Raw genomic sequence first — 12606 nt, 5'->3', positions numbered from 1 at the left:
GAGCCCCGCGTCGGGCTCTGGGCTGATGGCTCGGAGCCTGGAGCCTGCTTCCAGTTCTGTGTCTCCCTCTCTCTCTGCCCTTCCCCCGTTCATGCTCTGTCTCTCTCTGTCTCAAAAATAAATAAAAACGTTAAAAAAAAAAAATGAACCTGAGGGAGACTTGTGGCAGACCCAGACGGACCTTAGAGACACCGCTCCCTATAAATGCAGGTGTGGCCTCAGGGGTCACTCTGAGCACTTACCGCCCAGGCTGCAAGGCTCCATTGTCGCACGGGGTGCTCGTAGGACCGTGTGCACACTCTCGCAGGACCCCCTACATATGCCAGAAGTGGGCTCTAAGCCCACAGCTGCTCGGTAAACTCGTGCGCCATCAACAACATGGGCTCCCCCTAGCCGTCACCTCGAGCCTCTGGAAAACGCATCTCACTGAAGGAACGTAGGCCGTGTGTCCACACCGCGGCCTGAGGGGGTCTGTTTGGTCCCGTGACAGGAGCCAGACTGCCTCTCACAGTCATGAATTCCCTAAACGAGTAACAACGAAATAATTGGGATGTTAGTGAGCCAGACAAAGGACAAGTGCCACCATGACCACATAATTTTCAAAAATAAGACTTAATGAGTAAGAGTTCTCGAGAACTGGCTCTCCTACAGAAAGCAGTTCTAAATCCTGGAATATGTTGTATATCTGCTACAAATATATACAGCTGACCCTGAAACAACATGGGTTTGAACCATGCAGATCCTCTTATACACAGATTTTTTTTTTAATTTATCTTACTTTTGAGAGAGAGAGAGACAGAGTGTGAGCAGGGGAGGGGCACAGACAGTGGGAGACACAGAATCCGAAGCAGGCTCCAGATTCCCAGCTGTCAGCACAGAGCCCTATATGGGGCTCAAACTCACGAACCATGAGATCATGACCTGAGCCGAAGTCGGATGCTTAACTGACTGAGCCACCCAGGCGCTCCTATACACAGATTTTTTTATTTTTTTAAATTTTTAAAAAAAAATTTTTAATGTTTATTTTTGAGACAGAGAGAGACAGAGCATGAATGGGGGAGGATCAGAGAGAGGGAGACACAGAATCTGAAACAGGCTCCAGGCTCTGAGCTGTCAGCACAGAGCCCGACGCGGGGCTCGAACTCATGGACCGCGAGATCGTGACCTGAGCCGAAGTCGGACGCTTAACTGACTGAGCCACCCAGGCGCCCCTATACACAGATTTTTTTAAATAAATACAGTACCGTAAATGTATTTTCTCTTCTTTGTGAATTTCAAAACAGCATTTTCTCTTCTCCAGCTTATCTTATTGTAAGAATATGGTATATAATACATCTAATATATAACATATGTGTTGATCAACTGTTTATGTTATCGGTAAGTCTTTCTTCCGGTCAACATTAAGTTATTAGTAGAGGCTGGGGTGGGTCAAAACATGGATTCTCAATTAGGTTCCCTGAACCTGCATTGTTCAAGGACCAGCTGTATCTATCTGTTTTATATGCAATATATATAAACATGTATACTAAAAACAACAGGACAGGACAGCAAAAAACAGCGAGCAGGAAGTGGATAGTATTCAAACACTGCCAAAGGAGCACGTTCAGTGAAGTCCACACATATATGAATCTAGTCCTCATGGCATGAGGTGGTAAGGATTTAAGCAAAGGGCTTCAGTCATAACTTTGGATGTTGAGGAATAGGATTTGGAACTTCCAGAGTGGAAGGAGGTACGGGTTGGGGGATGCAAAGGGACAACACAGAAGCAAAGGAGCCATAGTGAGGGAACCCCCAAATCTGCATAAACACTGGTGACCCCTAAACTGAGTTTAGTTTTCAGCTGCTGGCACTGAAGGTGATTAAAAGTTAGGGACTGAAGCCCAGCAAATCACGGTGTCTCAAAAATAGCAAGAGACCTGAACACGGTGAACATTGAACTCAGCAAATACTTGGAGCTTTCTGCAGACACATCCTGTGAATGTGTCTAACCACACACCCACCAGCTCAGGAGGATCCACCAGAACAAAAATCCATACTCTTCAGAGGAAGATAACAGGATCCAGAGTCTCTATCAACAATGTCCATTTTACCTAAGAAAAAAGAAGAGGAAAAAAAAACATGCAAAGTTGTAGCAAAGTGATACTCGCTAACAAGAAAAAAAATGAACACCTGAGATGACCCAGATGTTGGGCTTAGCCAAGAAGAACTTTAAAGCAGCTATGATAAGGTCTTCTATGTAATATAAACACAGCTATTATAAGGTTCTAGGTCTTAAAGGAAAAGATGGTCTTGATGAGTGAACAGATCATGGAAAGAACCAACTGACATTTCAGGAACAGAAGAGTGAGAAGTTCACTGCTCAAGGGCAGATTGAGAATGCAGAAGGAAAAAGTTTTGGTAATTTGAAAAGTTGATAAACCCCTAGCAAGACTGACCACCAAAAAAGGGGGAGTGGGGAGAGGAAGAAAACACATATTATAAATATTAGGAACATAAAAGGGAATTATTGTAGATCCAACAGAGATGAAAAGGAAAATAAGGGGCAGAGGTGCCTGGATGGCTAAGTCGGTTAAGCGTCTGACTTTGGCTCGGGTCATGATCTCATGATTGGTGGGTTCAAGGCCCACGTTGAGCTTTGTGCTGACAGCTCAGAGCCTGGAGCCTGCTTCAAATTCTGTGTCTCCCTCTCTTTCTCTCTGCCCCTGCCTCGCTCATGCTCTGTCTGTCTGTCTGTCTCTCTCTCTCTCTCTCTCTCTCTCTCAAAATAAATAAACATTAAAAAAAAAAGGAAATAAGGGGAAACTGTGAACAAATTTATGCCAATAAATTCTACAGCTTATATGAATTGGACTAATTCCTTCAAAAACATAGTTTTTCATAGAAAGAAATATAAATAGAAAAATCCACGGAAGAAGAAATAGAAAATCCATATAGCTCTACGATGTATTTCAAAGATTTAATTCACTATTAAAAACATTCCCACAAAGAAAATTTTTGGCCACAATAGTTTCACTGGTAAATTTCCATTAAATCCTAAAGGAAATAATAACACAAATCATGTAAAAACTTATTAACTGGAGAGTGAAGGAATATGATACTTCTCAACTTATTTTATGGAGGCTGCTTCACTCTGATACCAAAAGTGTTACCCAAAAAAGGCACTTACTGAGCAATGTATTGTTTTAAAATAACAAAATATTAACATTCCAAATCCAATAATATATAAAGAGAACCAAGTGCAGTTTCTTCATGACCAAATAGGGTTTATTCCAGGAATGCATGGTTAGCTTAATCTCTCTCTAAAAATCAATGAAGGGATCTACCATATTAGTAAGTAAAGAAGAAACCAAGACATGAGGAAAAAAATAAAAATCTCAGCAACTCTGGAATAAAAGGGAAACTTCTCCAGTTGGGTGGAGAGCCAATATACATATTAAAATTATCTAAGATTGGGTAAAAGATAGGGCATCAACCCTCACCATTTGTCCTTAACATTAGAGCGGAGGATAGCCAGTAATAAGGCAAGCAAGACAAACAAAATCGAGACTAAAAAAGAACTTCATTCTGTTTATTCTCAGAAGACAAGACCGTTCACACAAAAAACCTAAGGAAAATACAAAACAAATACTACAACAAATATTGGCATTTACCAAGGCCAGGTCAGTAGCCAAATAATGTAAAAATCAACCATATTTCTCAATGAACAATTGGAAATGTAAAATTTGTGGGGTTTTGGAGAGTTTGTACTTGGCAATCTTCTTCACCTATTTTGCTCATTCACCTGCCACCCTCCTCTCTGGCAACAAGCAGCTGTTCTCTGTGTATAACAGTCTATTTCTGTTTTTTGTTTATTTGTTTTTTATTGAGATTCCACATATGCAGGAAATCATGTGCTAGTTGTCTTTCTCTATCTGCCTTATTTCATTTAACGTAATATCCTAGTCCTGTTGTCTAAGTGGCAAGATTTCATACTTTTTCATGGCTGTGTAATATTCTAGTGTGAGAGAGAGAGAGAGAGAGAGAGAGATCTTCTTTATCTGGTCATCTATTGACGGACAATTAGGTCGCTTCCTTGTCTTGGCTATTGTAAATAATACTGCAGTAAACACAGAGGTGCATGTATTCCTGAAATTCGTGTTTTTAGTTTCTTTGGGTTAATACCTAGTAGTGGAATTATGGGATCTTTTTTTTTTTTTAATTTTTTTTAACGTTTATTTATTTTGAGACAGAGAGAGACAGAGCATGAACGGGGGAGGGGCAGAGAGAGAGGGAGACACAGAACTGGAAGCAGGCTCCAGGCTCCGAGCTGTCAGCCCAGAGCCCCACGCGGGGCTCGAACTCACGGTCCGTGAGATCGTGACCTGAGCTGTAGTCGGACGCTCAACCGACTGAGCCACCCAGGTGCCCCTATGGGATCTTATAGTAGTTGCATTTTGGTTTTCTGAGGAGCCTCCATGCTGTTTTCCAGAGCAGCCACACCAGCTTATGTCCCCACCAGCAATGTATAAGGTCTTCCTTTTTTCTACATCCTCGCCAACACTTGTTATTTGTAAAAGGGTTTTAAATATCTCAACAGCGTCATCGAATCTCTACTCCAGAAACCACAAACACTGCTCCTGGACAAACTGACAGGAAAATTCTCAAATATACATCAAAATGCAAACAAGGTTGGAAGAGCCAAACAATGTTGACAAAGAACAAAACTGGGCAACTCATGTTCTTGGCTTTTTGTCCCAGTCCAGACGCAGAACACCGCACCTCTTCAAGGACCCCCTCACCTTGTAGGGAATGGTGTTTGGAAGCCAAGAGGCAGGCGCTCCCTGGGCTCATTGCTGGTCCCTCTTAGCTACCACACACACGTCCGAAATTATTTTGGCGTCTCCATCGGGCTAAGCGTGAATTCGCGTTGTTTCGTGGCCCCAAGTATAGTCTACTGTGGTGACTGTGCAGTGTGCACTTGAGGGACGTGCGGCTGAGGCTGTTGTTGGTTGGAAGACAGTGTGATTTGGAGCAAGAGTAGAACAGGGTTTCTCGGCCACAGCACTACTGATATTTGGGGCCAGACGACTCTTTCCTCGGGAGCCTTCTGTGCACCTGCTGGACGTGCAACCTCATCTCTGGCTGCGGCCGTTACATGCCCCTCCCCCGAGTGGTGGTGACCCAAACTTTCCCCAGAACTTGTCCCACGGGAGGGGGAAACTCCCTCGGTTAAGAACCGCTCGAAGAGATTACATCGGTGTGGCCAGAGAGTGGATCTCACCGGCACGTGTGAGACCTGTGCTCGTCCGAAGACACCGGTGAGAAACTGGACAAGGCCAGCCCCAGAGTGAAGGAAAACGTCTGGCATTCGTGTCTGACAAGGGCGCTGAATGTCCGATGTAGGAAGAGCCCCACAAAACAGAACCGTGAGCCAGGCAACCCAATTTTTAAACTAGAAAAGCTGAAAAGTCCCGTCGCAAGAGAAGATACACAAATGGTCACCGCGGGAACGAGAAGTACAGCTCTGGTGAGATAGCGCTTCAGGGCCGCTACAGGGGCTTAAACGAGGAGGGTGGGGACACAAGATCCCAGGGAGGGTGTGGCTTACAGAACTTGCCCAGGTTGTGTGTTCGAGACCCGTGCATCTTGCTGCGGATCGACTGCTTCCACCAATGAAAACGTAGTGGGTATTTCTACTTCTGTTCTACGATTTCCATTTTAGAGGGAAAAAAATCTTTTTCTTCTTGTCGCAACTGTTCAAACGGTTGAAATGTTCGCTTGAGGCAGAATCTCGCATGGAAAAATGGGGTCCCATCCGGGCAGCCCCTCCCCTATCAGCTGCCCCCGCCCCCAGGAGACACCCTCACCAGACTCCCTGGAAGACAATGGAGAGCCGCCACTCTGGGCCCCCCTGGCCGCGTCCAGGCCTCCTGAGGGACAGATTCAATGCGACGTCTGTTAACCAAGCGCTCGCCAGGTGAAGGCCCCACTCTCAGCCTACCGTGGAGAACATCCCCACTGTTCAGTGAACGCTGTGCGTCAAGTCCTGATCCTCACCTGGTAGACGCTCCCTGAGCAGGGACCGTCCGCAGGGACACGGGGGCCTGTCCTCCTTGGGGACAGGACTCTGAGGGAAGCCCGTCTGAGGGGATGCGGGAGCCCGTCTCCCGGGACTTGGGAGCCCGTCTTTGGGGACATGGGAGCATCTCTGGGGATGTGGGAGCCCGTCTGAGGGGACGCAGGAGCCCGTCTCTAGGGACGCGGGAGCAGGGGTTGAGCAAAGGGAACACAGGCCAGCTTCCATCCCTGCCCCCCGCCCCCCGCCCCCCGCCCCCCGCCCCGGACCCAGCTCCCAGGCAGAGCCGTGTTCACACGGGGGCCTCTCTTGCCTCCCCCGCCCAAGTGTCCTTCCCACAGCATCTTCTCACTTCCCAAAAACACATGGACTCGTCCCCCCAGAACTCACGACTTTTCTCAGATGACCCCGGCGCTGTCCTCCGCATGGACAAATGCAACAAATTGTTTGAAATGGTCACTTACACTATCACTTTCTTGTCTTTGCTGCGGTCAGTTTCTGCCCCAAATCCACCGAAGTCATTTCCCCGGTGGCCTCTGTGACCCCTGATTGCGCTGAGAGCTGCCCCCACAGCCTGGTCTCCTCGCCTCGGCCTCGCTGGCTCCCTGACGCCCAGGTGGCCCTTCCTCTCCATCCCTGCTCCCCTGTGGTGACCGGTGACCTTGCTCCGCGTCACCCTCCGGCCTTGGGGCTCACGCCTGTTCCACCTTTCTGCCCCTCGGACGAATAATCAGCGGACACTGTGCCCCAAGCAGGAGAATGAATGCACGACCACAGAAGCACCACGCAGCTCTTCATAGTGTGGAGCGATGCCCTCTGCGTGTGGAACGGACACGTTCAGGGTGGATAAAATGGCTTCCTTCTATTTCTCCCTCACGCAATCTGAATCAGCCTTCACCACTTTCCTAAGGAGACCAACATAAAGGGGTGGTTTGTCTACATCTTCGAGTCTGTTTATATGGATCTACGCAGCTGAAAGCAGAGGCCTGGTTAGCATGTATTTCGTTCTGTGAGCCTGTGTTTCAAGCATCTGAGGTCGCAGAAGAGGCTTGTCAGCCTGGGATGCAGCCCATGGGCCCAGAATGGCCGCGGGCAGGAAGGGAGACGTGGGAATTCTAGAAGCCTCCTCCCCGCTGTGTGGTCACCGTCCCTCTCGCAGCCTTCCAACACGGGTCTCCCTGGTGCCTGTGCACACAAGACTGTCCAGTGTGGGTGTAGTTTGGAAGGGAAAGAACTGGAAAAAATACCTTCATGTTATTCTGGAAAACTTTTTATAGTTTCCTTTTAACATTTCCTCAGCTGCTGCCAACCTATGCGTGAAAATAACCTCTACCCCTGACAACGAGCATCCCAAGGTAGAAAGTGTCGATTTGAGGAAGTAACCAAGGGGCTTCGAGGGGGTTTCAAAATGCTATAGGATTCCCGAGGATGGTTTCTAGGGAGGAACGGGAGTGTCCTGGGGTCAGGGTTCCCGGGGATCTTGGTATGTCCTGTGCAGAAGACACATGATGCTGGCTTCTAACCCCAGTTGTGCCTCTTAGTCTTGCTTCCTGCTTTTCAGCCTCCAGGTCTGTGATTTACAAAGACAGCTGGTCCTCGGGACACTGTATCATAAAATGCTAAACCATTACAATAAAAACAAAATTCAAGGGGCGCCTCAGTGGCTCAGTCAGATAAGCATCCGACTTCAGTTCAGGTCATGACCTCACGGTTCGTGGGTTTGAGCCCCACGTCAGGCTCTGTGCCGACAGCCCGGAGCCTGGAGCCTGCTTCGGATTCTGTGTCTCCCTCTCCCTCTGCCCCTCCCCTGCTCATGCTCTGTCTCTGCCTCTTTCTCTCTCTCTCTCTCTCTCTCTCTCTGTCAAAAATAAATAAACATGAAAAAAACTAAAAATATTCTATTGGGGCACCTGGGTGGCTCAGTCGGTTAAGCGTCCGACTTCGGCTCAGGTCACGATCTCACGGTCCGTGAGTTCGAGCCCCACGTCGGTCTCTGTGATGACAGCTCAGAGCCTGGAGCCTGTTTCAGATTCTGTGTCTCCCTCTCTCTCTGACCCTCCCCCGTTCATGCTCTGTCTCTCTCTGTCTCAAAAATAAATAAACGTTAAAAAAATTAAAAAAAAATAAAAATATTCTATTAAGCCTAATGAGGCTGAAGTTGGTCCTCCAGTAATGGAGGACCATGCTTTTGGGGCTGTCTGCTTCTATGACTCCGTAGCTGTGATCTTGGGGCTGAAGGCATGAATTCTGCAGCCAGATGCATGCACAGAGTCTGGCTGGGCCATGCACTCTGTGTGAGCCTACTCCAGCCACGCCGTGTCCCGTTTTTACAATGTGGAACGATCACAGCACAAGAGCATGCAGCCAGTGTTAACTATTGTGAGTCACTGTTCAAAAGAAAAAAAAAAGAATGTGTTCAGCGTTCTACAATGGCAACTTTTCTCTAAGTGGCATGCCCGGTTTGGGAAGAGAGAGGTCACGGGAGTTAGAAAACATGTTTGAAACATAGAATCGCAACATATACCAAATCATGTGTGAGTGCCATCCAAAAGCCACCAAAAGGGTCATCTGCTCTCATTCCGAGGACACGTGTTCACTCACGGCGCCCGGCATGGGCTAAAAGCGCCGATTCAGAGACAAACACCAATCGTTCTTTAGGGGCTCTGAGACCCGAGCATGTCACCACGCGAGGTGGTCGTGTCAGTCACAGGGGAGAGCTAGTCTGTAGGAAGAAAGTGCGAAATCAGTACCAACCGGCAGAAATGCAAGGTGTGAAATGAGCCATGTCAAGGAAACAGAAGGAGGGAGAAATGCAGAACGCTTGCATTTTTGCAGAGTCAGAAGTGAGCCAGGAGCCTAAGTCAGGGGTTTGCACAGAGGCTGTGCCCACACGTGCACACAGGACGAGGGACAGCACACACACACAAACACTGATGAGGGGGCCCGGCCCTCTCGCCCCCACACAGTCCTGGCTGCCGTCTGTTGGTTTTTTGCCGCTCCCACGGACTCTGACCACTTCCCTGCCACATCCACAGTGGGTGGCCACACGTGGGGATTGCTCACCCGTCTTGCTGGTGGTCAGGCCTGGCGCCCGCCCTGGTGTGGGTGTGGATCCCCAGGCTGAAGCAGGGGGGTCACACAAGGCGTCCAGGCGGAGCCGCTGTCCCCGTCATGTGCCCACACCAGACCTGCCTTATGCCAGTTTCCTTCTCTGTCTTTGTTTTGTTTTGAGCGAAGGGAGCCGGAATGTTACACACCTGGTTTTGAAGCAAAAATCACCATAATAATAATTCGTAATATAAATTGTATTCTATTTATATATAAATGAGCGTTATTGATTTTAGCAGAAACAACGACTTCAAATCTGTAATAAATGGGCTTTGTTTAATCTGCACGTGTCACAGAGCCCAAGCCCTTGTCTGCTGTCCCATTTTCAAAGAAAGAAGTAAATCACAGAGAAAACAAATTGCGTCTGGAATTTGCTCTGAACGGCAAGGCGCTTACTTTAACCGGCCACGGAGCCAGACCCTGGCAATCCAGTATTTGGGTACATGTTTACATGCAGACAGGTGTGCTGGCCCTGTCGAGTGTCCCGGTGTGACCCAGCACAGGAAAGAAGAATGGCTAATTCCCTTCTTACTACTCCAGTGTTTGCTCAGATAAATTGAGTTTTTATTATGGAAAGATTGTCAACAGAACTTGAAAGAAAGGGAATTCAGTTGGCCAGGAGTTTAAGCTAAGCCGACCTTTCCATCTGCCAGACGCCCTCACGGTCTTCCCATACTTTTAACATTTTAGAAAATAGCAAGAAAGGGGATCAGAGAACACTGATTTTTAGGAGCATTTGGAGGAAGATGACCGTTAGGATAATGAGACGCAGTTGACTTCTTAGTCTGCTCTTTCTGTCCTCCCATCCCAGAGTCTGGACGACGTTGCACAAGCGAAAACGGAAGGCTGGCCTCTTTTTTAACTTTATTTTTCCGAATGCGTAAAGTTGCCAGAAGCTAACATGATTTTTATGAGACTCTCAGGGTTTGGGCTTAAATTCAGGAGCCAGGTCCGCTGTTGTGCTGTGTGAACGGTTCCAGTGCTTTCCAGCGCCCTGTTTCGTTTGTGTGGAACGATCCGGACTTCCCTACCTGGCCATAAAAAGCCAGCTTTCCAAGAAGCTTTGTAAATAACACCACTCCCTCCCCGCCATTACTTCTGTAGCTGAACCTGCGGGTATTCGCCCAAGACCAAGCTGTCCGTCAAAAGACAAACACGTGGCTGGAAATTTTCTAACAGCCGCTCGGTGGCGGCTGGAACGCCCCTCACCTGCTCTCCCCCTTCGGTGCATGCTCACGGAACGCCTTTCTCTTCATTTCTTTTTCTCTTTTAGCCAGAGCTACCTGCAAGCCGCAAGGGACGTGTCTGCTGCCCACAGCCTGGACCCCTCTGCCAAGTACAACTCCCCGAAATTCCGCTCCCGGAACCAGAGCTACATGAGAGCCGTCAGCACCCTGAGTCAGGCCAGCTGTGTGAGCCAGGTTGGGAACCCTCTCCGTCCCCTCTCCCTCGGGTCCGGTCTCTGAAGCCACGTCCTCACGGCAGTCACCTGCTCGGGGGACGGCGGCCCCGCCCGTGTCCGAGGAAGGCAGCGAACGCAGGTGACGTTCCTGCCTGGCATCGTCTGGCTGCAGACGCAGGGACCCTGTGAGACTCGGTTCTCCACGCCCCCTACGCCGGCCTCCTCTGGGTAAGGGGTGGCGCCTCGGCTGCCTCAGCTCAGACTGTCCTCTCCCCAGGCGGCTTCCCCGCTGACACGGGCGGGGCAGGGCCGTGACAGTCAGGCTGTCTGTGCTGGCCTCCACCGCGGACGCTGGGGGTCCAGTAAGAAGAGGTGAAAGTGGTGGGTGGTGCTTGGTGCCCCCAGAGTCGTGTCTGTCGGGCTCAGAGGACCATGCCCGGCTTCACACGCGGCCCCGGTGGGATCCGTGGCCCCGGGTGAACGGCGGGTGTGGCCGCCGGCGAGTCGGGGACCCCACAGGCGTTCCCGCCCTGCTCTGAGCTGTGCGAAGAACGCGCCAGAGCAAGATGAGCCGTATGCCGGAGAATCGCTAGGAATTGCATCTCTAAGTTTTTGACTAAACAGGTTGCTTACTGGTTTCAGCTGCCGTTAAGAGCGGTGCCGGAGGTTTTCAGGGCTCCACCACGTGCCTCCTTCCGCTCACTGCAGGGCGGGCGCCGAGAGGGCGGCCCGCTGCCTCTGACACCCGTAGCCTGTGCAGTCCCTCAACCATCGCGAACTTCTTTCCCGTCGGTGCGGAGAGTAAGGCGGCCACCCAGGGTGGTAGGGAGAGGCAGTCCAGCTCGCACAGCGCGCGGGGCGGTGGCTGGAGGGTGCCGGGCATCGCTGCGCAGACAGGGGCACGTGCTGAGTCCTCAGTGCCACCGCAGGATCATGGTAGCAGTGGCCGTAAGTACGCGGTCCCTCCTGCTCACGGATCGTGCCGCAGGCTTCCGGCAGCTTGCCGGGGGCTCGAGCGAGCCGAAGACTCTCTTGCCCAGGCTGTCGCTGCCTCGTAGAGCAAGAGCCTGCTCATCTTGCCGTTTGTTGTCTCGTCAGAAAGCCGTGCTCCGGACCTCTTCTCCTACCCTGTCCGGGTTTTTCCTGTCCCGCAACCGAAGAAAGAAAGACCTTACTCGTTAATCAGCTCAGACACGATTCCTCCTCAAACACAGGATGAGGTCTCCATCCGCCGCAGAGAATGCCAGTGACCCTTTGTCCCCCCATGACAAGGAAAGGACCGTTCCTGAGCCTGTACACCGGGGCCGTGCCGGCCTTAGCCCCGGACCCCGACCCTGGGCGAACCGGGACAGAGGGTCACGCCATGGTCCCAACTCAAATGCCCCTGCTAATAATAATGAGAACAGCAGTAACGACAGCAGACGGACAGCAACTAGACTACCGTAATTACCGACTTGATTGGGGACACACCCCGTTTCAGAGTAAAGCCCAAGGTGACGGCAGGAGGTGGTAGCTAAAGAGAGCGGCTGTGCCCAGAGGCACCCTTCCCCACGCCCGCACACCTGTCCTGAGAGGCCAGCGGCCTTTCCGCCTCCAGCAGCCGCGTCGCCAAAGTAGGGCCTCAGAGTCACACACGACCCACGAGGTTTGCAGCAGGGCCAGGTTTGCACTGCAGACGCTTTGTCTTTCTCTTTCCTCCTTCCTCCCTCCCTCCTTCCTTCCTTCCTTCCTTCCTTCCTTCCTTCCTTCCTTCCTTCCTTCCTTTTCCTTCTTTCCTTCCTTCCTTCCCTCCTTCCTCCTTTCCTTCCTTCCTCCTTTCCTTCCTCCCTCCCTTCCTTCCTTCCTTTCTCTTCTTTCCTTCCTTCCTTCCTTCCTTCCTTCCTTCCTTCCTTCCTTCCTTTTCCTTCCTTCCTTCCTTCCTTCCCTCCTTCCTCCTTTCCTTCATTCCTTCCTTCCTTCCTCCTTCCTTCCTTCCTTCTTTCCTTCCTTCCTTCCTTTCTTTCTTTTCCTTCCTTCCTTCCTTCCTTCCTTCCTTCCTTCC

The 12606-nt window shown here is 50.1% G+C and overlaps 1 protein-coding gene across 3 annotated transcripts in view; it reads left to right on the top strand.

Annotated features, from left to right (window-relative positions):
* Positions 1 to 12606, top strand: part of DLGAP2 (DLG associated protein 2) — a 386235-nt gene that overhangs the window by 310384 nt on the left and 63245 nt on the right. For all 3 annotated transcript variants that reach the window (XM_049631829.1, XM_049631830.1, XM_049631828.1), the window contains one exon: positions 10437 to 10584. In XM_049631829.1, coding sequence (XP_049487786.1) covers positions 10437 to 10584 — 148 coding nt within the window. The remainder of the gene's footprint in view (positions 1 to 10436; positions 10585 to 12606) is intronic.

The sequence above is a fragment of the Panthera uncia genome, chromosome B1, assembly GCF_023721935.1.
Source record: "Panthera uncia isolate 11264 chromosome B1, Puncia_PCG_1.0, whole genome shotgun sequence".
Classification (NCBI taxonomy): Eukaryota; Metazoa; Chordata; class Mammalia; order Carnivora; family Felidae; genus Panthera; species Panthera uncia.
This window is presented reverse-complemented; position numbering and strand designations above follow the sequence as displayed.